This window comes from Cervus elaphus, chromosome 26, assembly GCF_910594005.1.
Source record: "Cervus elaphus chromosome 26, mCerEla1.1, whole genome shotgun sequence".
NCBI classification, from domain to species: Eukaryota; Metazoa; Chordata; class Mammalia; order Artiodactyla; family Cervidae; genus Cervus; species Cervus elaphus.
This window is the reverse complement of record NC_057840.1, coordinates 28,130,581-28,158,084: the sequence shown is the minus strand read 5'-3', so window position 1 is coordinate 28,158,084 and position 27,504 is coordinate 28,130,581. Positions and strand designations below refer to the sequence as shown.

General features: G+C 41.3%; 1 protein-coding gene across 6 annotated transcripts in view; it reads right to left on the bottom strand.

Moving 5' to 3' along the window:
• The window catches only part of UTRN (utrophin), a 540,243-nt gene that overhangs the window by 472,243 nt on the left and 40,496 nt on the right, over positions 1-27,504 (bottom strand). Inside the window, exon 1 of one of the 6 annotated variants that reach the window (XM_043888657.1) lies at positions 22,340-22,639. The exons of 3 other annotated variants lie outside the window; for them this stretch is intronic. In XM_043888657.1, coding sequence (XP_043744592.1) covers positions 22,340-22,409 — 70 coding nt within the window. In that variant the 5' untranslated portion in view covers positions 22,410-22,639. Of the gene's footprint in view, positions 1-8,114; positions 8,468-22,339; positions 22,640-27,504 lie in introns of those variants that run through there. 2 more of the 6 variants (XM_043888652.1, XM_043888653.1) reach the window with 2 other exon arrangements.

Here is a 27,504-nt window from a genome sequence, read left to right as displayed (position 1 = left end):
ATCAAACCAGTCAATCCTAAAAGAAATCAGTCCTGAATATTCATTGGAAGGACTGATGCTGAAGCTGAAGATCCGATACTTTGGCCACCTGAAGCAAGGAACTAACTCCTTGGAAAAGACTCTGATGCTGCAAAAGACTGAGGGAAGGAGAAGGGGAAGACAGAGGATGAGATGGTTGGATGGCATCACCAACTCCATGGACATGAGTTTGAGCAAGCTCCAGGAGTTATTGATGGACAGGGAAGCCTGGCGTGCTGCAATCCATGGGGTCGCAAAGAGTTGGACACGACTGAGCAACTGAACTGAACTGAAGACAGTTCACTGATGTCCCCATCTGCACAGTGATGTCCCCATTGATGTCCCTCAACATTTATGTGCAGCCTGCAGGGCACACAGCGGTCCTAGACTGCCAGTGAGCGGAATCATTTAGTTTAAAACCTGACTTAAAACACCCAGTGAGACTTCCCTAGTGGTCCAGAGGCTAAGACTCTGAGCTCTCAATGCAGGGGGCCCAGGTTCTAACCCTGGTCAGGGAAATAGATCCTGCATGTCACAACGAATATCCCACATATTGCAACTAAGACCTGGTACAGTCAAATAGATAAATTAATCAATCAAACAAAAGCACTCAGCAATTATGACAGGACTCAGAAAACAGCAGGTCTCTGTGAGTATTCTCTGAATCATTTATTTTTGGCTCTTTTTTTTTTTTCTTATCTTTTATTCTTAACCATGTGTAGCTGGGTTGAGGTTGACAGAAAACTGAGCACTACTCTAGGTAAGAACCAATGATGAGAAAAATAAAATTAGAAAGTTACAGGGAAATCAATGCTTACTTTCTTCCTAACACAAACCCAATATGATAAGAATTCTTCGTCATAAAACACCAGACAAATATTACCCACTGACTGACTTTCAAATTATGGGAAGTAAATGTCAATTCTTTATTACAGTAATCAAGAGGGAGATTTACCTTCAACACCATTCTTTTTTATTTAGATTTTATTACTTTGAGAAATTCTGCAGCATAAGGCCTAGCAACAAATTCAGTAAATACACAGGACATTTTTTAAGGGTGCTCAGTTAATTCAAGCACAGACAAATTCTCAACACAAAGCATAAGATTTTTCTTGTAACAGCAGAAGAAATGGATAGGAAATAGTTGGATGGATAAGAAGGATCCAGTGGGACACAGAGGAAAATGAGAACAGCTTTCTCAACCCACTTGCAAAATATCCATAACTTCTCAGCTTAAAGCCCATTACGATGAAATCCACCATGATTTTTTAAATGCATGTGAGTAAAGATGGAATGTAGTCTTTAAAGAATCCACATGGTCAGGGATAAAATATAGTAAGTATTTCATTTCACGATTTTTTTCCTTTCTCCAAATGTCCCATAAATCAGTGGACCTGCAAACACACACAAACTTTAATTTTCCTTTGCCTGCTATAATACTAGTTATTCAGAGTTCGACAATAAATATTTGTTAACAATTAACTAAACAGTTATTAGAGTACTGTCAGATACCAGACTGCATGGGTAGGTCAGGGTTATCTAGGGAGAAAATGCATCTGATAGGGAAATACATTTCTTCCATCAAACACAATCCAGGAGCTTCTAACACCAAAAAGAGAGTTAATGCCTAAAAGTCAAAGCAGAAATTAAAAGCAAAGAATCCAGGAGTCAAACAAGAAAACAGGCCAAGTCAAAAGCCTGGAGACTCGCTATGGCAGCAGGTACCTAGCTGGGGGCCGGAGGGCTGGGCCAGAAGTCTGCATTGGTGTGTCAGGAGGAGCTGTTTCTCAGAAGGTCACATGCACAGCTATCAGATGAGGCACTCCCACTGATGATATGCAAGTGACCGCGAAGACTTTGTGCAAGATACCTATCTTAAAACTGCAGTGGAACCCAGCCTCTAACAGTATCCCGATCAATGGCATTAAACTGAAATCTATCACGCTTCCAGACCATCATGACAGTTTTCCTCTCTCTACTTGGAGAATCAGTCCTCTCTACAGACTGTACAAAGCTTTTTCTATAAGGCACCAAAAGGCAAACAGGTCACACAGCATAGACTCCTGTGGGAAGCTGTGTACCCATTCCCTTCCTTGCTTGCCTGCAAACAATACAAATCTTTCTGAGCAAATGAAAGTGAACTTTGAAACTAGCAAAACATTTCAGGCATCCTGCCACAGATACTCTCCAAGCAACTGCAGGCCGTTTGCCACCCTGTATAGCTTGAAATTTCTTGCCACGTACTGGATCTGTGGTTAAATAAGCCCAGCAGAGAATTACAGCTTTGATGCTTTGAGGTGAAAAATCACTAACAGATCTTGATCGAAGGATGAGAAAAAACTGGTAAATTTTCAGTATGATGGTGCATGTGGGGCCTCACTGAAGCCAATATTATCCTCATTTAGCATCTAAAATGTATTTTTTTCCATTAACTTAAAAAAGCTCTACTATAATCTTTCCTGCGATTTACCAAGTAATGTGCAAGGGATCTTACATGCATACACTGTTTAAAAATTTTTTCATTATATATTTTTATTTTTGGGTCTTCACTGCTGCGTGGGCTTTTCTCCTGTTTCAGTGAATGGGGTTACTCTCTAGTTGCAGCATTTCTGCTTCAATTGCAGTGGCTTCTCCTTTTGCAGGCCATGGGCTCTAGGGCTCACAGGCTTCAGTAGTTGTGGCTCCCAGGCTCGAGAGCACAGGCTCAGTAGCTGGGGGCACAGGTTTAGTTGCTCGGAGGCACGTGGGATCTTCCCAGATCAGGGATCGAACCCATGTCTCTTGTATTGGCAGGCGGATTCTTTACCACTGAGTCACCAGGGAAGTCTTTTCATGCATACACTTTTAAAGACTTAGAACAGCTCCACTATCTCCATTCTGCAAAACAGGAAGCTAAGACTCGGGATGCAACATAGCTGGGATTCAACCATGCAATTCCAAGTCCAGATCCTTTCTGATAACTCTAACATGTTCCACAAATTACACAGAACATGGGCTATTCTAAAAATAATCCTGGGATTCACCATCACTATGAAAATACGTTATCAGGATGTGAAAATGTAATAAAATAGTGAAGGCACCTAAATAATTACCAGTCTTGAGGGCTCCTAAATAATTACCAGTCTCAGCACAGATTCGGATGATGACAGCTTCCACAGCTGAAAGAGAACAAGAAAACACAGAACCCAAGTCCAAAGACTCAAACTTCTGTCCCAGAGACCCAGAAGTCAGGTTGTCTTTTCGGTTGGAAGTTAAGCATCTTAAAACTCAAAATTCAAGTAAGTCATTCAAAATCTGCCATTTTGCATTAATTTCCTTTGAAATCAGTAGAGGTTTAAAAGTCAGAGATTCAAACACCATGGGGGTGGGGTTGGGGGCAGGGGGGAAGCAACATATAAAAAGGCAATTCATTGAAGAATTTGTCCAAAGAGCCAAAAAAATATATGCAGAGTTTAATTTCACACGCAAACGCACACAATGCAAGTCCAAACAAATATATACTAGTTTTCATCTCTCTCCCTTTTATAAATGGCAGTTTAATAGTAAAAGCATATTTGCCACAGAAATTACCCAAATGAACTAAATTATATGTACACAGGTCATTATTGTTAATATTTTTTAAATGGGATACACTATGGCCAGATGGTTTCAACTTCAGTTTAAAAAGAAAAACTGTGCTTGTGGGAATTTAGACCTAAAAGTATACATTTTATAATCACAAAAAAACAGTTGTGGCAGGACAAACAAAACATAACAATGATATGGAGGGAGAGAGGAATTGGAAATTTGCCACTCTGCATAATTTTAATTCTGTACTGAATTTTTTAAGGGACCTGACTATTTAAATATATCACTAAAAATGAGATTTAGGATCAAAAATGTACTTCAATATAGAAAGTGAGAAAGTGAAAGTCACTCAATTGTGTCCAAGTCTTTGTGACCCCATGGACTATAGCCTGCCAGGCTCCTCTGTCCATGGGATTCTCCAGGCAAGAACACTGGAGAGGGTTGCCATTTCCTTCTCCAGGGGATCTTCCCGACCCAGGGAGCGAACCCAGGTCTCCTGCTGCCTGCAGGCAAATTCTTTACCATCTGCCAATGCTTCATTAACTTAAGGGTAACCCCACAGAGAGGGCCACACTAATTCCCATCCAGCTCACAATCCAAGTTTCAATACTTTCTGGTTTAGACAGAAAGTTTCTAAGCTGTGTTCCTTTAGCCCTGGACTAAAATTTCACTTTGTCACAATGGTAGGACTGGGCTATGACTCATCTTCCTCTGCCAAACAATGAGAGTTCTAGTTCAGTGGGAAAAAACTACTTGAGCTGCCAGTTCATTGAACTGTTCAAATCAAGGTCAAAATATTGGGGCAGCGGGGAAGGAGTCACCAAGCCCAAATCCCACCTAATTCTCACACCAGTCTATCAGTGGCCCTCCAACCAAATCCTAAATTTGCCAACAATTAGAGAGGAAGCACCTGGTACCCTCTAACTAGGGTCAAAGAACTGTAGTGAAACATGAAACCAGGACCCGTGTCATAATCATGCCTTTCAAGTAATGCCAAGGAAAACCACAACCAAAAAGATGACAGAGTGCACAGCGTCAGCTTAAATACATTTTAAGTACCATTTTAAGCTTAAATACATTATAAGTGCCATACCAACACACAATATTTGATTTTCCATTCCTATACTGTAGATAGCAGGCAAAGTTTATTATCAACTGACTATATTTTTATAATTTTTACAGAACTTACTCTTCCTTTTATTTACCTGGAACTGTTATTACAGCTTGCAAGGTGCTTTAGAACATGTTACCTAATTATTCATGACCAAAATCACCTGGGGGATGCTACTGATTGGGGACCCGTCTCAGAAGTTCAGTGACTTACACATGGATGGCACAGGCAACTGAGACCCGGGTCCCCTCCCTCAAACAACTCATTACCATGTTAATTACACTTCTCATTTCCCCCCCAAAATTCTTCAGTTCCAAACAACTCATTGCATCTACCCTTCACCCAAATGAACGATTATTTTTCTCTCAAGCCTCAACAAATTACATTCCACCTGCTCTCCCTAACCACTAACTCATTTTCTTTATAAACATTAAGATCAGCTAAAATTTCACAAGCCCTGAGAAACTCCCTCAGACAAACCTCCCTGCACTCTGACCACTAAATACTCATACAGTCTTTATATTCATACAATGGGTGGGTCAGGCAGCCACTAATTCCTGGCAAAGATAATCACACCTCTTCCTTTCAAACTAACCCTGGCGCCCAGAACCTCTGGGGCAACCTCCCTGTAGTGTCCACAACGGGCCCCACCTCCATATTCAGACACAGGCACCTCCGCCCCTGATGAAATCCTTACTCCGAAGTTCTCCACTTGCCTTGCTTCACGAAGACACTACCATCTAGGAGCTCTGTCTCTTCAGAGTGGTCTGTTCAGTGCACCCCGAGCTGGCCTATTCCCCAGTGAGCTCTTCCAAGAGCTTCTTCCCAATGACAGCCATCTTCAGACAGACCGGAGTCTCATGGAACACACTCCTCTCCATCAGCTCAAACCAGAAACCAGGAGGTCTGGTCCTCACATAGCCTCCTCCAGCTCAGAGGAATTTGTTCATCCATCCAATCCAGAAGCAGAACCTGAGACTCCCCTGCTGACAGGCATGGGCTGAGTGTGGAAGGACAGCATAAGCTTCCTTCTTGCCCTTCTTCTGGAGCTTTCAGTCTAACAGGGAACCGTAACACTCCTCCATACGCTTCCATCTTGAATCCCTGTCAGAATCACTTGGACAGCTTTTGAACAGTTACAGAGTCAAGGCCTCAGTCTGATTACGTCAAGATTCCAAGTGTGGGGCTCCAGCACGCTGGTGACTCTAATGTGCAGCCAAGGTTGAGGACGTGTGAACCCACTCATCTAAAAAGGAAACAACTGACACAGGGTTCTGTCAGCCTGAAGAGAAAGAGGAAGGATGGCAAGAGCGAGGCCTCCCAGAAGTGGCTTCCTGAGCAGACCTAAAGCATCAGCGCGTTGGCAGATGCCTACAACTCCAATAATTTTTATTTCACACCTTCAAGCCTTTTCTTTTTAAACTTATTCTCCTTCAATTAGATTATTTGTTAACATTTAGGCATTTGTGTACACAGACATCAAGATTAAGAAAAAGAAAAGGAAATATTTTAAAATGTAATGATTCTATACCAGAGATAGATACAGATAATCAGATTTCAACTTACTGAGAGGCAAACGCACTAAATTAGAGTGCCACATTTTAGAAAACAACACAGGGCAAAAGGATGGGCATTTTCAAAAATAACACTGAAAGGCTTATTTTCAACAAACATATTTCAATTTATTCCATTTTATTACTTGTTTTATTACTCCCTTTAGGTTCTGCAAAAGTCATTTGAAACCTCAACCCCAGTAACGTCAACAGTTTAATGCAAAACACTTACAGTTTCACTCTTTCCACCTTACTTGAGGTCTGTAAATAAAAGATTCCCCCAAAGTTTAATCTATTATGGAGACTGCTTGAAGATCAAAAATAGCCACATATTGCAATGGAGTATGCCATCCATAAACATGTACTTTTTTTATACCTTTATTTACAACAAAATCACTAAAGAAAGCTATCCTGTATATATAAGAAAATAATAAATTAATAACAGCCAATAAGAAAAGCACCTAGGCCCTTACAAATCATATACACACTAATATTCTATTTTTATTAAAATAATGTGCCCTAAAATATATTTTTTTAAAAAATGCTTTCTACTGTCCTTAAGCCTTTGGACTGATCACAGAGTAGGAAAAAATGCTTTATTTGAATTTTTTCTTCTAATTATCTTCCTATTTCTGAGACCCTTGGTAGCAAGACATTACGGCACAAACTAGCAGACAATGAAGATTATTCATGCTGAGAAAAGGAAGAGAATTAAGTGAAAGTCAAGAGATATATTTGAAAGGCTACAAGCTGCAATGCTGCTCTTGTACCTGAGGTTTTAATTCAGGTTTCTGACAGATATTTTAATTTTCTGTTGAGACCACATGGTTCTTTAAATAAGAGAGAAAAGTAACAGCCAACAAAGTGAATTATAGCATGCTGATCTCTTATTACACTTGACCAAGAAGCCAAATTTGCTAAGAAAACATGGGCTGCTCCAATCATTCTAGTTGAGAATTCACTCCAGGGAGAGGATGCCTACCAGCATTTACCACCACATTCACATGGAGTTAGGAGGGAAAACTTAAGAGGGAAAGAGTAATTCCAAAAGAAAGAAAACCATTTTTTAAAAAATTCTAACCAGTCTAAAAGTTATTCCATGCTAACAACATTCAAGCATGATACGTAAGGTCAAATATCACACATCACTTAAGTTTTGGTTTGTTTTTTTTTTTTCTCAGAAAGCTTATTTGACCAGGACATGAATATATAGATCAAACAAGTTATGGACATCAGAACCAATGAGAAAAACTAGGTCCCCCTGGAAGTAAACTCCAGCGGCAGAAAAGTGCATCTAACATGAAGTTCCGCGTCTGAGTTCTGTACAAGACTGCCTAAACACAAAACCCCTCCATTTACAATCCGCCCAAAAGTACAATGTCTGATTCTCCCCTTAATCAGCTCTGAACCGTTTTAAAAGTAAAATACATTTTTAGTCAGCACAGTAAATCAAGTACAATCAACACTATCACTACACAACAGCAAAAAGGAAACTTTCTCTATAGGACAGAAAATAGTCAACACATAATAAGCTAGTTTGAAAATACATGAAGCACGTCTGTCACAACAAATATATGGTTCCTTGTGTACTTTTTTCCTAAGAAGCCAAGAACTGGAAAATCATCGCATTCTGAGGAAAAGAGGAAACCCCACAATGCTGGTCTCAACTCCTCAGACTCCACAACAGATGCGACACCAGGAGGAACATGCCGGGGCGCTCCCATCCCCGGCTTGGTCCTGCCTCCAACAGCTCAGTTACGTTAACACACTGGCTTCAGTAAGTGGCTGAGCCCTGTCTTTGCTGACATCCTCTTCAAAACCTCACGGGAGGGAGGGCAGGGAGGCAGGCAAGCTGACAGACTTACCTGGTAAATGCTTGCCAGACGGGCGAGCTACGTGTCCTAGCACATCAAATCTGTACTTTTTCCAACGAAACGCGGTGGCCACCGGGCCGCTCATCACCTACATTTGCTTAAGTGACGAGGAAAAAGATGCAGAGGAAGTGGATTTTAACAAAAGCAGCCTGCGAACTGCACACTGGGATGTCCTGTTTCAGGGTGGCTTTTATTTTTCCCATGAGAGGATCTGACTAAAACTTAACTGAATCTCCTCTAAATACCAGACAGGATGTTACACTTCGCACTTTGTGAAAACTCCTTAGGTCATTTTCTGTCACTGTTCTTTTAATTGTCACAGCTGAGGGCCTTTGAATGTTTCTGATCCACTACAAAGAGATTATAACTTTGCTTCCTGTTTTTGACAGCGTCAGCTGATAAGGACACCTCCACCCACCTCCTTACCCACATGTATATAAATAGAGGCGTTTGCCCTGGGTATGCAACTGGGCTGAAGAGTTTGGTTATATATTAACTCTACTTCAAAGCATAAATTCAACTTTTATTTTACTTCAATATGCATATACACCTTGGGAAAAATGGAACTCAAAAGAATTTGTTCTTAATTCCTTAGAGATTGCTATTATGGAAAAAAATACCTTCAACCATACAGAATCACAAGATCAGAGGTAACAGTTTTGACTCATATTTTCCAGCCTGTTCTATCTTGTGTATTTGCCTCGCTCTTTTATTATCACTTAACACAGATGTTAGGTGGCTCAGTGGTAAAGAATCAATGCAGGAGTCACAGTTTCAATCCCTGCGTCGGGAAGACCCCAGGGAGAAGAAAATGCCACCCCTCTCTACTATACTTGCCCAGAAAATCCCATGGACAGAGGAGCCTGATGGGCTTCAGTCCATGGGGTTGCAAAAGAGCTGGACACAACTTGGCAACGCAACAACAACAACATACAGATGTCATCCACACACATACAACAGCAAGGAAATTCATGACCCATATTGCCTCATGGGCTTCTTTATTCCTGTTTAACTCTTATTTCCTCTCCTGCTTCGAAACAGAAACTTTCGACGTATAAGCAAAGATTTTCATAATTTAGGTTCTCTTGTCAGGATACACACAGACTGAAATCAGAAGACATCTCTCTTCCTGCTACTGGCTGAGGTACAGTCAGTCCCCACTCTCCTCTTCCCTATCTCTGTATCTTCTAGACTAGAAACCATATGCCTGGCAAAACACCCTCTCTAAGCCTCAATATCCAAATCTGTAAGCTGTGAGTAGAGACCTCACCTGTCTCGTGGGATTGTGGTGAGGAGAGAGAGAAAAGCACAATGCTAAGGATTAGGTCACATGGTCAAAGCCTGATTTTTTTTTGGTAATAGCTTTATTGAGATATAATGCACATAGCATGCAATTAACACATTTAAAGTATATAATTCAGTGGTTATTAGTATATTCACAGAGTTACACATCCATCACACAATCAATTTTGGAACATTTTCATCACCCCAAAAAGCACTCATTCTCCATCCTCTGTCTGCACCCCCCCACCCCAATTCTAGTCAACCATGAAAATCTAATTTCAATCACTATAGATGTGCCTCTCCTGAGCATTTCACATAAATGAAATCATAGAATATGTAGTCCTTTATGACCGACTTGTTTTACTTAGCATAATGTTTTCAAAGTTTCATTCATGCTGTAGTATGTCAGCATATCATTTTGTTTTACAGCTGAATAATCTTCCTTGTATGAATATCCTACATTTTATTGATTCACTTATCAATTGGCGGACATTTGGGTTGTCTTTACCTTTCAGCTAACATGAATAATGCTGCTATAAGCATTCTGGTACAAATCATTATATCAACATAAGTTTTCATTTCTATTGAGTATAAATACCCAGAAGTAGCATTGCTTGATCATATAATAGGAATTCTACGGTTAACCTTTGTAAGAACTGCCAGTTTTCCAAAGTGGCTGTACCATCTTCCATTCCCTCACTAGCAGTACATGAAGGATAAAATTCTCTCCATCGTCACCAACACCTATTGTTATCTAGTTTTTGGTTTTTGTTTTTTGTTTTTATTATAGCCACCCTAGTGGGTATGAAGTGATATATCATCATGGCTTGATATACATTTCCCTGATGGTTGTCAAAGCCCAAATACAAAAATGTATTTCAACATTTTAATCTGGTATAACACGCCAGCTAAATACTGCTGGTGTTCAGATTATATCTCTAAGCAAGAGGCTGCTAAAGCAGTTGGCTTATCTTCCCCTACCCAAGGGCTGCTTATGAAAACTTACAAGAAAATTAAATTCTAAATCAGTTGTTTCCACATGTCTTTCTGTATTTGTCTTCTTCCTAAATAGAAACAGTCTCAATTAAAGCAGCCTTTTATAAGTGAATAATCATAATTATTTATAGGAAGAAATTTTAGACAAGATTTGATTTAAGATTAAGGTTATTACAAAATTTTAAGGACGCCAAGAGGAACAAGCCAGGATTCTAGACACTACCAATGTTTTCCCCTTTTCTCTAAAAAATGTGATATTAAGAGAAGGATAGTAATTATTCTAACTCAAAGGGATTAGCCAATAAAATTCAAAGAGATTATCTAATCCAAAATTAAAAAAATATAATCCAATCTAACTTGAGGGATTATCATATTTTCTAATTTGAAGTGTTTATCTAATCTAACTCAATCTCATTCAAAGAGATGTTCATTTTTTTCAGATTTTTGATGTTTGAAAAAATTCATGTACAATGAAGTGAATTATTTTATTCCTAAAACACTCTATTTTAAATTATTTTTAATGCCTTAAAAAATTAAAAAGAATAAAGTCTACACAAAACACAAGAAGGAAAATACGAAAAGGCTACAAGCTTTAAAAAAATAACAACTTTTTCCCCTGTTTTTCAATATAAGGCCTCAAGCCCCACAAGATGTATTAATAATATGATTCACTCATCTTCTAAGAAATTTTCCATGTCCCAAGGCTGCACTATGTAATCCATTGTTTTCGTTATTTCTTGGCATACAGCTGACTATGAAACTGACCGCTGAACTTTCCTATGTCAAACAGAACTTTCCATTGTGGGAAATTTCTAAAACAGTCATATTAAGCTAAGTGGAAATGTCATCAGAGTTCACGAGCAAGTACGGCTTATATCACCCAGTACAATTTCTAAACCAGATTTTACACAGGAAAGGCAAACCATTGAACGAAAACAAGTACAAAGGCTACATTGGAGTTTCTTAAATACTTGGTGAAGAAAATTAGAAGCAACAATCAGTTTATCAAGGTTATCTGAAAGTTCTTCCAAAAAAAAGTCTAAAAAAAGGGCACTTTTACAAACTGTTCTGTAACGTCTACCCACTGACCCTTTCTTCTGCTAGATTACACAGCGGCCTCATTTCTAGTTCTCATGAAATCAATAGACCATTTATGTCCCAAGTATCTATCTAGGGTATGCACTTTCTTATTCAATCTGGTGTTGACAGCAGTAATCAAATTGTGTACATACCACTAGCTCTATTATAGCTCAGTGGCTCCTGGCTGCCAGCCTAGGCCTACTCTCACCCAAAAGGAAGGAAAAGAGCAGAATGCAGAGAGAATTACAGAACGCATCAGCTGAAACCACAGAAGGTGGTGTGGAAGGGAGACGGCGAAGCTGAGGCCTTCAGACAAACCCTCCTCCCACCAGAGAGACCCACGCTGGGCACACCAGCACAGCCAAGCCCAAGTCAGCCAACCTTGACCATTAAAGGCAGGCATTTTCTTCATTCTCTCTGTAATCTGCAAACCTCTGGGTTTTGAACATCTTATTACAACTTTCCGTGCAAACCAATGAACCTACACCTAAGCCTGCAGAGCAGCAGACAAAAGCCAGAAATAAACCACACCCCCCAACACAAGGGAGATGAAAAGTGAGGGAACGCAAGTGACAACACTTCCATGAACTGTCCAGACACAGTTGGTTTCATGTTGTAACTCTTCTGTATGCATGTAAGCTAGGATCAAGGCTTTATCTTGGATCAAACATTTTTCAATTAATCTTCTGCGAAAACAAGGCCAGCTTTAGAAAAAAAAAAAGAAAGAAAGAAAAAATTGAGGCAAGACAGAAACCTGGAAGTCTACTTAACCTGCATTTTCAGAGTTCAAAATCTCTAAGAAAACCATACTCCTGCTAACAGATATTCTCTGCTTAAAGGGAGCATGGATGATACCACGTCTTGCTATCTAAGGTTGGCTAGAGCAACTATTTCCTCAGTTTTAATAACTTGAAATAATTTTAGATTTACCCAAAAAGTTGTAAAAAATTGTACAGGGTTTTCATAGTTCCTTCATTCAGCTTCCCCAAATGTTACCATCTTACAGAACCAGAGCAGTTCTGTCAAAACCAGAAAATCAGCACTGATGCAATACAATGAACTACTCCACAGATCTTATTTAAATGTCTCCAGTGGTTCCCTTTCTCTGTTTCATGACTGAACCCCAGGGCCTGCACACAAGCAACACTTCATAAATACATCCTTTCATTCACTCTCTAATGAATGTTTCTGATCCCCCACCAAAAGTCCTATTTTCTTTCATGTTGACGAGGTAGTTGCATTATTAACCATTGAGTGTTCCAGTCTAGAGATGCTTATTTCCTCCACAATTCTCTTCACAGCTAATCTGAGAGTCTTATCAGCCTCATCTTGTAAACACAGGTCAAACTGAGTTTCTCAATTCCTTGTCCAGAACCCTTAAAACATAGTGAAGTGAAGTGAAGTCACTCAGTCATGTCCAACTCTTTGTGACCCCACGGACTGTAGCCTACCAGGCTCCTCTGTCCATGGGATTTTCCAGGCAAGAATACTGGAGTGGGTAGCCATTTCCTTCTCCAGGGAATCTTCCCAACCCAGGGATCGAACTCAGGTCTCCTACATCACAGGCAGATGCTTTACCATCTGAGCCACCAGGGAAGCCCTTAGAACATAGAGGAGCTGCCAAATCAGAGCTTTTCCCACTTGAGAAGTTACATAGGCTATGCATTCTGCTGGAGGAGCTAGTGGTAAAGAACCTGCCTGCCAATGCAGGAGACATAAGAGACACGGGTACCATCCCTGGGTCAGGAAGATCCCCTGGAGAAGGAAATGGCAACCCACTTCAGTAATCATACCTGGAGAATCCCATGAACAGGGGAACCTGGAAGGCTACAGCCCATAGGATCGCACAGAGTCAGACACGACTGAATTGACTTAGCACAGCACACAAAACAAAAACGGCGAGATGGAGGGTAATTTCCCCCAATCAAATACACTAATACTTCTGCAGTAAATATGTTTGTTTTAGGAGGTAAGTGGGATAAGGAAAGATTTTAAAAGCATCCCAACACTTCTGGTCAAATTTTGCCCAAAAAATGAGCTCAGGTCAAGCTCAGGTTTTACTATCAAGTGAATTACAAAAACCTTCTCGTTTTCAGAGTTCTTTTAGCTATTATAACTGCAAATGAGAGTGTGGACCTCTACCAGTGAAATCTGTGGCTTCATGTGTCGCCCACCCACCTTCACACCACATCCTCTTTCACCTCCAGTGTTACCTCTGCCTCCAGGCTCTCTTCACTCAAATTAACCCTCCCACAGAGTCTCCAGGGTGACCTTTGTAAATTACTTGCAGCTCTCTAGCTTCAAAATCCTTCAAGATTTCCATGCAAAAAAAAAAAAAAAAGAGGTTGGAGTCTAATCTTATGAGGTATAGTTTACAAGGCTCAATGGCAACCCACTCCAGTACTCTTGCCTGGAAAATCCCATGGATGAAGGAGCCTTGTAGGGTGCAGTCCATGGGGTCGCTAAGAGTCAGACATGACTGAGCGAATTCACTTTCACTTTTCACTTTCATGCATTGGAGAAGGAAATGGCAACCCTCTCCAGTGTTCTTGCCTGGAGAATCCCAGGGACCGGGGAGCCTGGAGGGCTGCCATCTATGGGGTTGCACAGAGTCGGACACAACTGAAGCGACTTAGCAGCAGCCACCATCTAAGCCAACCCTCTTGACTATAACAGTGCTACACCCAAGAAGAAAACAGAAGTGAAAAAGGTGTAATCTCTGTCCTCAAGATGCTGCCAATCTAATTCAGTCTCTTGAATATTTTTATCAAACTGAAAATATAGAATGTAGCTTCTCCAACCATCAAAGGAATATGGGAAATTTTTTTTTAACTCATTCTTTTCTAGCTAGGAAATTCTACCTTAGTTCTTGATCACATTAAAGATTACTAGTAAAATCCCATATGTTGACATGAAAAGGATTTTTCACATGATTTTAACAACACATGTCTAAAAATACTTGCTATGCTACTGTTCCAAATACAAAGGGTGAAAGCCAGAAAAACTTTTCTAAAAACAAGCAAACCCAAAAAAGCAACGTCAAAGATGGTATTTAATGGGCTGAGTGAGTTCTCATGAGATTGTTTTTCCAAAGCACAAAGATATAAATAAAAGCTGAAACCATGTCTTGTTCCATATTAGTATATTAATGGAAGTGAATGACATTATAACCAGCAAAATCATGTTAGAGAGAGCTAAACAAAAATCCCCACCACCAAAGAGCTCAGAATTTATCCCCAACCACATAGAGACTTATCTCTGATGCAGACACCAAAGAAAGAGGAAAGAAATCACATTTTAAGTATTTTGGTTTTATTTTCTAATGTGCAAATAGTCAGACACACAGAATGGCAAAAGTTCCTAGATACTGTATTTGAAAATAAAATGATAACCTTTCTTACAATTATCTCAGGAAAAGTGCACAAACGCAGTGAGAGTGAGAGATAAAGAATAGTACCACTGAATCCCACAATGATGGGGGTAGAGAGAAGTGGTCGGTATATACCTGCTTCTCCCTACACCAAGAGAGGGGAGGAGGGTTCCCTCCCAGGGCTGTCTTCGTCTCACAGCAGACTGTGTGTGTGACTGTGTGTACGCACACGTGGCAGGATTTTCACTGGCAATGTTAAGTTACTTCCAAACAGAAGTGACAACTGCTATGATCCGACCGAGGTGAGGCATATGTGGCTGACAGCAGTCATGGTAGAACAGGCCAACACTGCATGGACATCAAGTGATACCACTCTGTAAAAGCCGGGATCCACTCTGCCAGGGCCCTGGTAGAATCCGGTAGTGCGTGCTGCTTCAGACAGGGATTCCTGGGACAGCCACTCATGTGGCAAACACCTCACTCCAGCAGAAGGAAGGAAGGTTATCACCAGGGTTCTTCAGGGAGCAGGAACGGGTATTTAAGGAGACATGAAAAGAGACGAATAAAACCCAGATGCTTTAAAAGAGGACTTTTAAAACATTACCAAACAAGAAAGAGGAAGGGAGTAATTTTCCTGAATTTTCTACATGTTCTATCAATCAGGCAAAAAATAAACATTGTCATTTTTCATTTACCTTTGTATTGTCATCCTTTAGCATGGAGCCTGAAATGTTGTAAGGACTTAGTAAAAGAGCATTTACTGAAAGAAGAGACACAAGCTGATGTGGAAGACAGCAGAACAAAAGTAAGAATGAACCAGGATAGTGAGAGGAACCTGGGCATCTCTCACACCCACAGAGCTTCCACAACAAGGCCATCTGATGCAGAAAGGAGGTACCACAGTCTATGACATGAGCAAAATAAAAAATAGCAGTTCTGGGGAAGACTCTGCTCTGGGGCAGACCACAGCATTGCAGAAAGGGATCAGGGAACTGGGACCAAGTGAGAAGGGTGCTTTCAGGAATGTAAAAAAGAAGGATACATTTGGAAATAAAAGTGCTGTAAAGATAGAGGCAATATCACTGGCAACCTGCTGGGCTGTGGAGCAAAGATCAGCCAGTGAGTTTTCTTGAAGTACATCTGCTGTCTGTGAGGAAAACTTCTCCAGGTTCTAAAAGGTTCCAGAACCCTCAAGCTTCATGGAAAAGTATGAAAAAAAGAAGCATGGGGATTATTCTTCATTGTTAGCTATAAAAACATCTGGTGGGAGAGGTGACTTAAGTATCCTGGTGACTTCAAAAACAGTCACAACCTAAAAGTTGAGAGTTGTTATATTTGGCGGGAATTTTTGGACTTCAAGGCCAGGAGACAGCATCTCAAGTGACCCTGAGAGAACTGCTCCGAGGATACAGGGGAAGGAGTCAGGTTATACAGATGCTTGCAACAAAGGGCAGGTAGTCTGAATAACAAGTTAAAGAAATTAAAGAAAACGAGGTTATCTCAAGTTAAGGAATTTAGTGCTTTTCTATGTATGGGAAGATGCAAGAGTCTGGGCTCACTGAAATCATTCCTTTCATATGCATCTCAGCTACCTGGGGCCAGTATCCCACGTTTTTTGTGTGTTTTTTTTTTTTCTCAGTGCTCACCAGAGGGAGTGGCTGCAGCCACTGGATCACAGGTATTCTTCTCCTTCTTAGTTGCCCTTGAGGGCTGGAATCACTGAAGACTGTGACATCTTAGTTTATTCACACATCAGGAAATACTCCATTTCTCACTCCCATAGGGCACAACACCCTATAAAGCTGGACATGTCATTCACAACACTTTTTCCTTTGGTCACCTGCAGTGACAATCTCAATTCAGTGTTTCCTGTGGAGCTCTTAGGCCCTTATGCAAATCTGAAGCTGTTGGCCACTCATTAGACATGGGTATTAACTTGCATGAGTCATCTGTATATTCAGCCTGCAGCTGATACCACACAAAGATAGTCCTGCCTACTCATGGCACACCCACCCCACTCCCATGTGGGAATGAAACATAATCACCTACTGAGGGCTGGGAGTGGGGAGAAAATGAAGGATCCAGGTAATGATGAGGCAGAACCAATGCCAAAGAACTGACCTTGGGTATTTTAAATCCGTTTCAGGATTTCTAGGATGATGAAGCTGCCAAGAGATATCCAGGTGCATGATACGGTGCTTCAGTCATGTCCAACTCTTTGTGACACTATGGACTACAGCCTTCCAGGCTCCTCTGTCCAAGGGATTCTCCAGGCAAGAATACTGGAGAGGGTTGCCATTTCCTTCTCCAGGGGATCTTCCCAACCCAGGAATCGAACCTGGGTCTCTTCTGTCTCCTGCATTGGCCAGCAGATTCTTTCTTTACCACTAGCACCACCTGGGAAGTCCAATAACCAGGTGAGGAACAGAGAATGCAAGTGATGGTTGTCAGCCCAGAACTTATGAGCCATGGGACTTATAAACAAGATCCCTGAGCCTTGGGCCCATGGGAGTCGGTCAGCTAATTGATTTGTTGACTTAGCACCTACTCTGTTCCATGCGGTGTAGACGAGAACTAGTTCCCAGGGCCGGCAAAGTGAGGCAACTGCAGAGAGAATGTGTGGTGCCCTCTGTCACTCCCTCAGGGATCAGCCCCAACACAGGCTGGGGCTTGCAAAAGGGAAAAGGAGAGGGCAGGGGCGGCCAAAGAAGGTGGGAGTGAACACGACAGAGGCAAGAAATGCACAAACAGCCTATGATTAAAGCATCTAAGGAGTGACAGAGAACAGGGAGGGTGGAGCTCGGAAACAATACCAGAAGGTTCAAAAGAGAAAACAGCGATCCAGAAAGAAGAGGAGAAGAAAGCCAGGCCCGTATTCCAGGGCTGCCCCTGACAGGAAGCAAGTCCTTCCACAGTTTGCAGGTTGGAACCACTTATGCGCCACTTCACACAAAGTTCCACTTTCCATAAAATCTCTCTCCTCCAGAGAATGTTCATGAGTAAATCAGTCTATCTATAAAAAGATTTTAAAATGCAGCCAATAGAACAAACCTGGTTTTAAATGAGGAACGTGACACTAAAAATAACTTCCCCGAGGCTGCCAATTCAGTAGAGGGTTGGAACGACCCATGTTTCTATTGGAACATCAGTCTGTAATTTGGTCAGTAAAAAGTGACCAATTTTAGGGACCTCTGAACTTCAGAGTCCTTTCACATTTATTTTCATGGATGCCTGCAAAATTCTTACAGGTTAAGCTGTGTCAGTATCTCAGCCTCTCTTTGAAAAATGGGGTAACTAGGGTTTCATAACACCAAGTTAGTGTTACTCGTTCAGTTGTGTCCAACTCTTTGCGACCACATGGACTATACAGCCTGCCAGGCTCCTCTGCTCATGGGATTCGCGGGTCAAGAATACTGGAGTGGGTTGCCATTTCCTTCTCCATTCATGACACCAAATTCATGCCGTGGGTGTTCTGAACCTCAGAACTAACTCCTTGCCCCCAAGTATTTCCTCCCATCCCATCGTGGGCCTTCGAGAAGCAGCTCACTGGCTGTCAACAGCACTGCCTGAATCATCATGAAGCCCAGAGGTTTCAAAGTTGTTTCTCTGAGGGTAAATAATACTATATATAATACTTCCTCTCTTCCTCAAAGTCACAGCCAAAAACCGTATGAAACCAAAAGGAAATGCATGTTCCTCAACAGCAGTTAGGTCCCAGGTATCAGGTAGCCGGCTCCACCCCCATCGCAGTCCCAAACTGGCATAAACACAAGCTGCAGAATCTTGAGGCCAGTCAATTGAGGTGAGCGTCTCTGCAAGAGAATTTCAAAAGGCCCCCCTACAATTCCACTCCCCAGGGCATTAAAACCATAGCCCCAAAGGAACAAGATGGTTACTCTTCATCTGAGTTACTAAACTGAGTCCCTCCACGCCGGAAAGAGGGGGCAGGAAAAGGAAATGAAAGCAAGTGACTCGAGGTTCTGGATTTCGTATGCAAGATTAGCCAGCAACAGGTGCAGCGTTCCGGTGAAATTAAGCGTCTCCAAACGCCTCTTGTCTGCACCGCACAAAGGGCCCAGGCACAGAAACCCAACATTAGCAGCACTGTCAGAAGTGCAAGCCATCATCATTTTCTAGCCAGTAGCAATTTTGGGAAAGAAAAAAAAATTTACCAGGCAGACCACAAAATATTTCTCTGCTGACATAAGACTTCTTTCACATTATCCTCTCCTGAAACACTGTAAAATAATTTCAATGTTGGTAATCGTAGTCATTTTTTAGTGCCTAGTGACCACCACAGTGCCTGGTACAGAGTACGTGGGCAGTAAACATTTACTGGATGAATGAATGAAACGAACAGGTAAATAAGACGTTGCCTTCACAAAGAAGGATAACCAAAATCTTACTTTCAAAATAGTATATAAATGTATTTTTCCCCATTTCTCCAAGAAGGGAACAAAAGGCTGGAATCAGAAGCCAGGGAAAGAGATATCAATAATGAAACATATCAGGAGGTGCCAATCACCCAGCCACTGACTAAAGCCGAGAAGTCCTGTCTGCCGCCCCTTGGGATTAACATATCTGCAGGGGCACTCTCATTTGGAGGAGAACAAATGGGGAAAACAATCATAACCATTGAAGCAATTCACTTTAGGATTTTCCTTTCACTCAACGTGCCATTTCACGTAACAGTTTCCACCTGCCACCACTATAGAACTTACAAAATAAATGCTGCTGCATAATCTTCCAATATGATGAAAATAATCTGCTAACGATATGTCAGGGAAAATATCTTGTGCTATATGTGACGTGTATAAGAAAAATATGAGTGTGGGTAAAATGAACTGGAAATGAAGACATTTTACGGACTCTAAGAACTGAAGAAAAAGTGGAGGGAAATGGCAATGAAAGTGAGTCCACAGATGGGGAATGTTATGTGAATACCGTATGAAATAAAAAGAATAATTATCAACATGAGAACATCACTGACTTACATAAGGGTTTAAATAATAATAATGATATTAATTATAAAAATAAGATTTCAGAGCACAGATAAGAATAAATCACCAAAATTATCAGGACAAGTCAGAGAACTAAGCAGTACAAATAGAAATGCATTATAATAAATAATTTTATAAAATGACTATAAAGAATGACTTAATGATGCAGTTCATTCAGCTTTCTTCAAATTCATAAATTTCTCTTGTTTATAACTTAGGCATTCTGAATAGAATTTATCTCACCCTTGCATATTCAATTTAAAGAATCCTTAGATTTTTTTTTAATGTCACTCCTTCTAAGTTCCTGGAGAAGGAAATGGCAACCCACTCCAGTATTCTTGCCTGGAGAATCCCATGGACGGAGGAGCCTGGTAGGCTACAGTCCATGGGGTTGCAGAGAGTCGGACACGACTGAGCGACCTCACTCACTTCTAAGATCCAGAGTAAACTCCCACTTTCTTTTACCTCAAGGTAACACCCAAAGGTCTTGAACAAAATTCTTCACTGAGATACTAAGTGCCTAGGTAAGAATTACCTCAAACTTCAAGGCATAAACTGGAATTACAAGTCCATTAAGAATGTGTTTGATGAACCTAGAGTCTATCATACAGAGTGAAGTAAGTCAGAAAGAGAACAAATATCGTGTACTAACGCATATCTATGGAATCTAGAAAGATGGTACTGATGAACCTATCTACAGGGCAGCAGTGGAGACGCAGACGTAGAGAACAGGCTTGTGGACACAACGGGGGGGAAAGAGAAGGTGGGATGAACTGAGAGAGTAGCATGTATTACCATATGTAAACATATGTAAACATATATTACCATATGTAAACAGACAGCCAGTGGGAATTTGTTGTATGACTCAGGGGACTCTGAGACAACCTAGAGGGGTCGGATGAGGTGGAAGGTGGGAGGAAGGTTCAAGAGGGAGGGGACATATGTATACCCATGGCTGATTCATATTTATGTATGGCAGAAATCAACATGATATTGTAAAGCAATCATCCTTCAATTAAAAATAAATACATTTTAAAATGTTTAAAAAATAAAAGGACAATCAAACTAAAAAAAAAAAAAAAAAGAATGTCTTTGGTTTTCAAGTGAGGCCTTTTCATTCATTCCTTCATCCATTCATTCCCTCATCCACAAGGATCTATCACCCCTACGGGTCAGGCGTTGGGCAAAGCACTATGGACACACCAGTAAACATGAAATGCCCTGGTGGAGATGACAGTCTGGGGACCTCTCAGCAAGAAAGTAAACAAGCAATCAGCATTGTGACAAGTAAGCTGAAGCAAGCAACACGATGGATGGTAGGAATAACAGGACGAATCTACTTCAGACGGGTAGTCAGGACGAGCATCTCGGAAAAGGTGCAATTTAATCCATCGCCCAATTATAGTCAAAGGGGCTAGCCAAGAGCCAGGGAAGGGATCCAGGCATAGGAAAGAGCCTGTACACAGGCTGTTTCCGGAGCTGCAAGCTGGCCACGGCTGAGGCGATTGGCAGCGACAGAGGAGGCTCATTAATAAATACACAAACGGCATCTGACCACATAATTCACCCAACATGCCTATGCCCTGACACACACTTTCCCTTCAGCCTGGAACCCCTGCCTTCCACACTCTCCTCTGCCATCTCGCAGGTGCTTCCTCTGGGAAACATCCCCTGATTCTCCAAGGAAGAGTCAAAGTCCAGAAATGAGTCCCTCCTAGTCCATGGCCCCACCACCCCTAGGACTCGCCACTATCACACTCCTCAGCAGCTGGCACTGAGTCATTGTTCAAAAGCCACTAACATAGGTCTTGCTTTATTTGTCTGTTTCTCAACAGCCTATCATGGAATTCAGCACCAGCAGACATGCAATAAATGACAAGTGAGTCAGCGAACAAATCGAGAGAGGAATGGCCAGATGAAGCAAACACAGGATGGCCACTCATGCCAATTCATTACTCAGCCTTGGAGCTTTGGAATAGCACCACACCACGGTTTTAGCTGATTAACCCATTTATAGCCTGGGGGTTGGGGGGGGGGGGGGGGCGGCGTGTAGATTTCTATCCCCTTATGATTTCCATACAACAAACACTTTGGGACAAATCTCCTGGCATCATAGACAAGTGATGGATAATTTTCAGAGTGTCATTAGATACAGACTCTAATCCAACCGTATCAACAAGCATGCGTGAAGTGCCAGGTTGGGTATTAGGCTCAAGGGCTGACAGCAATTCTGTTCTGCCCTGGAAGGTCTACAGCACTAGCAAGCAGAGCAAATCCTGTTTCCAAAATACTGTAAACTAACTTCTTTCATAATATTTTTACAAGAAAATGGTTTGCAAAAAATTCCAAGGTCAACCAAGAGACAAAATGATTTAGAATCTGTTGCTCAGTCATTTTTACACTAATTTTTGGCTTAATGAGTCCTGCTGAGGTTTCCTTTCTACAACCAACGCGCAAAAGTTTCAGGGCCATTGTATGTTCTTTACCTGCCTGTGACCCTCCATCGTCCCCATGTGTAGAAGCGGATGTCACTTCCATTTCCTGCTGGCTCAGCATGTCCTCCAAAGGTAGTTAAGGTTCACAAGCCAACCGTGCATGTTTCCTGAAGTCACAAAGATGTGTGTACCCCTCGGCTGGAGAGTGTGCTTTGCTGGAGTCAAATTTTAAAAGAGGGCCAAACAGTATGGGAATCGTGGGGAGAGGAGTCCCTCCCCAACTGGCCTGACCAGAATGGTTGCATTCCTGCCCCACGCTCCAATCCCCTTCTGCTCCGTCTGAGCCTCTGCCAGGCTGTGGAGCCTGTTGCCTTAAAACCCAGAAGAGTGAACAACACTTATTTGCCCAGGACTAGCCAGGTAAGGAAGGTGTGTATCTTTACAAACACGAAGGAGCGTAGCACCTCCTCAATTCTCTTTAGGTTTTTCTTACATTTGTGCCAAATGAAAATGTGGGTGAAGAATAACGTTTAGGAATTAAAGGATAACAAATGTTAAGGGTCCAGCTCTCTCAAGAAAGCTGGTTCTCATAAATTTTATAATCAATTTTTCAACCTATATACTCCAAATGAATTTCTAAAGCTTTTAGAGGTCGAGCCATTAATATACTAAATAATACATGCCATAAGCTAAAAGGTAAACTCGGCCTCTTCAACCAGACGTAAAAACACTACCGAGTAAAATACAAACTGCATCTTTTTGCCAACCTCACCACACGGTCTCAGCTCACTTCATTCCCCATCGCTGCCCTCATTCAGGTTTTCCGTGGGCCAAGTTCCACCCTCAGACAACACCCCAGCATCAACTTAAATGTGGCTTCCTTAAGGAGGCCTTCCCACCACTAGAGCCCTCCCAGGTCCAGTGAAGCCCCCTCATGACGCGCTATCACAGCATTGCAGGACATTTTTATGCCCTAGGCAATTACACAACCCTGTATATTCTGCAGTCTGGTGTCTGTTTCTTCTCCTCATCTACACACTGCAAAGGCCGGGCACCATCACTGTGTGTTCATCGGTTTCGTTGACCATGCCCAGTAGAGTGCCCAGCCTAGGGGGCACTCAACAAAGAGTTATTCCCATTCAAACTGTTGTCCCTGTAAAAATACTCAACATCAATATCATATGATACAGCTTATAGGTCGAATCTAAAAAAAATGGTACAAATGAACTTTCTTACAAAACAGAAGAAGAGTCACAGATGTAGAAACCAAACTTATGTTACCGAGGGGGACCGTGGGGGGAGAGATAAACTGGGAGACTTGGATTGACATATACACACTACTATATATAAAATAGGACCCATTGTATAGTGCAGGGAACTCTATTCAATACTCTGTAATGACTATGGGAAAAGAATCGAAAAAGGAGTGGACATACACATACATATAACTGATTCACTTTGCTGCACGGCAGAAACATTGTAAATCAACTATACTCCAATAAAAATTAAGTTAAAAAATACTCTTCATGACATACCGCTGTCACTGCCAAAGCTCTAAGGAAACAGATGTTCATCTGAAATAATCACCATCATCCAAGGTGATTACAATGCCAAGGATCCCTGAACTTGGACAGGAGGGAAAAAATGAGATATCTTCACCCACTTCTTCCATCCAAATACTAACCAGGCCCAACCCTACTTTGCTTTCAAGATCAGACGAGATCAGGCACGTTAGGGTGGTGTGGCCGTAGACTCTTCAACCCACTTCTAACAGAAATTTGCATCTCCTACGAAGAAGTTAAATCACAAAACACACTCTTAGGAGTATCTTTGGCAGGATCACCAACAAAAATCACAGCCATTTTCACATCACATTATAGCTGAAAATCATTTGTCTCATAATCACTTCAGAGCAGGCCAGACTAGACTAGAATAAAAGTTACTGAATCCACTGTTGGAACTTGTCATTGAATGCACTAATATAACAAAAAAAAATTACTCTATCACAGGTTTTTTCAGCATTTTGTAACTAAATTTTTCTTTGTAATGCCAAATACTTTATTCTATATGCATTTAAAAACACTTGCCTATATTCACCTAACTGCCAAAGGAGTCCAGAGATAAAACAGGAAAGGATGTGATGATAAACAATAAAAACCCTAATCTCTATCATTATCAAAAGATACAAACATTTGATGTACTGAGAAATGCTTCTTTTTTTGTTTTGTTTTGGTTTTGGCCACACCACACAGCTTGCAAGATAGCTCCTCAAGCCGGGATTGAACCTCACCCTTTGTAGTGAAAGCATGGAGTCTTAACCACTGGACTACCAGGGAATTCCCAGGAAACACTTATATTCTGTTTTCAATGGGTTCAACATATATTTACTCACTGGAGAAATGAATAAAACATTTCCAAAAGAAAGACAATTTAAAATTAGCAGAATTGTTAAACCAATAAGTTATTTTTTATGATAAATAAAAATATGTATTTCAATAGTTTAGTATAAAATAACTTTTAAACAGGTGGCACTAATGGTAAAGAACCTGCCTGTCAATGCAGGAGACATAAGAGGTACGGGTTCGATCCCTCAGTCTGGAAGATCCCCTGGAGGAAGAAATGGCAACCTACTCCAATATTTTTGCCTGGAGAATCCCATGGACAGAGGAGCCTGGAGAGTTATAGTCCAGGGAGTCACAAAAGTCAGACAGGACTGAAGCGACAGAGCACCCACACAACTTTTAAGGAAGGAATTCTCAGAGGACAGTCATAGGTTTTAATAGTTACTGTACAATTCAACTAACAGATATCTTCAACATATTATTTTGGGGTATATAACATTAGTTTTACATGTACAGCACAAATAATTGATATATGTATGCACTATAAAATGACCACCACAATAAGAAAATCAGTTAACATCCATCACCACACATAGTTACAATTCTTTTTCTTGTGATGAGAATTTCAAGATCTACTCTTTTACTAACTTTCAAATACTCATTATAGTATTGCTAACGATAGTCACTCCACTGTACATTAAATCACTAGAATTTATTTTTGTAGCTTTTAAACACCTTTACCCATCTGTCCCTCCTCCAACACCCTGCCCCTGTAATCACCAATCTGTTCTCTGTATCTATGAGTTCAGGTGGTTTTTTTTTTCTTTTTTTTAGATTCCACATTAAGTGAGACCATGCAACACCTGTCCCCCTTTGTATGGCTTATTTCATTTAGAATAATGCCTTCAAGGTTTACCCGTGCTGTGACAAGTGGCAGGATTGTGTGTGTGTGTGTGTGTGTGTGTGTGTGTATTTACATCTTCTGTGTGTGTCAGTAGACACTTAGTTGTTTCTGTATCTTGGCTATTGTCAAAAATAATACAAAGAACATGGAAGTGCAGATACCTCTTGGAGACAGAGATTTCACTTCCTTTGGATATATACCCAGAAGTGGAATTGCTAGATCACATTGTAGTTCTATTTTTAATTTTTTGAGGACCTTCCATACTGTTTTCCATAGTGGCTGTACCAATTTGCATTCCCACCAAGAGTGCAGAAGGGTTCCCTTTGCTCCACGTTATTGCCAGCACTTATTACTTGTTATTTTTGATAACAATCATTCCAATAGGTGTGAGATGATATCTCATTGTGGTTCTGATTTGCATTTCCCTGATAATTAGTGATGTTAGCACCTTTTTTTTTTTTTTAACATATTCTTGATAATGATGAAACTTCTCCAGATTTTTTCCAGAAAGACTCATTTTTGAGTCACTAAGCCTCTGGGGTTTGCAAAGCACAGATACTAGGCAGGTAGAACTACAAAGGCTTCCCTGATAGCTCAGTTGGTAAAGAATCCATCTGCAATGCAGGAGACCCTGGTTCGATTCCCGGGTCAGGAAGATCCACTGGAGAAGAGATAGGCTACCCTCTCCAGTATTCTTGGGCTTATGTTGTGGCTCAGCTGGTAAAGAATCTGCCTGCAATAGGCCCAAGGGATTGCAAAGAGTTGGACACAACTGAGCAACTTTCACTTTCACTTTTCAGGATTACAAAACATACCACATTCTAATTGCTACCAGGAGCTTCCATAGCAACAACTGAGGTTTACCCCATCTCGCTTCTGGAACAGCTCTGTGAGAATAGGCACATACCCTCCAGGAGAAGTAAAGAGTAATCATTAACACCCTTGCTGTGAGCTCCTTTAATCAGCCAACCATTAATACCCACAACACTCCAATAAAAAAGGAGCTCCAGGAGATGCCAAGCCTAGATGGAGTTAGAAGGCCAGTGAACAACATTTAGGGGCTGGATCAGAGGGGAAAAGTTCAGAGAAGGTACAAACATCCAATTTTGCACAAACCTTGATGGCAGCAAGCCGGTCTCTGCCGCATTGTAAAAACTGCTCTGGAAGACTTAATACCACAGCTTTTCTTTCACATAAACCAAAAGGAAAATAACAGGAAAGAACTGGTGATCGCACCTCTACTCTCTCCCCCGGCTCACATTTCCCCTATCTCTGTCTTTGCTACAACTGAAGACTTCAAGCCCGAGATCAGCCTGTCTCAATCCACAGGTGTATGTCACATCTGACATCCACAGGTGTATGTCACATCTCTTTCAGGAAATTAACAAAACCCCTGGGTTTCCCTGGTGGCTCAGACAGTAAAAGGATTTGCCTGCAATGCAGGAGACCTAGGTTTGATCCCTGGGTCAGGAAGATACCCTGGAAAGGGCATGGAAACCCACTCCAGTATTCTTGCCTGGAAAATCCCATGGACAAAGGAGCCTGGCGGGCAACAGTCCATGGGGTTGCAAGGAGTCAGACACGACTGAGTGACTAACACACACAACAGTAAATATAAACTTAGAATCCTTCGAGAAGTCCACAGACCCCACTCTTAAATGTATAAATATCTCCTGGAAAGCTGTCTCTTTTCAAATACAAACCCATAGACAACCATCAAGAACAGAATGAGATTTGAAGGAAAGTGAGCAAGACATTTTCCTGCAGTCCAGGCAGCCCAGGGAAACAGAAAGAATACTGCGTCTGGGGCCACTGTGTAACCCAAGGAAAGTCATTTCCTGGGTCCTTGAATGAATCTCAACAATCATCAGGCAACAGATGTGGACTAGGTGGCCCCTTAAAGCATCTTCCAGCTCTGACATTCCGTGGAGGCCCATGTTTTCACAATAGCCATCCACAGTTATTAAGCG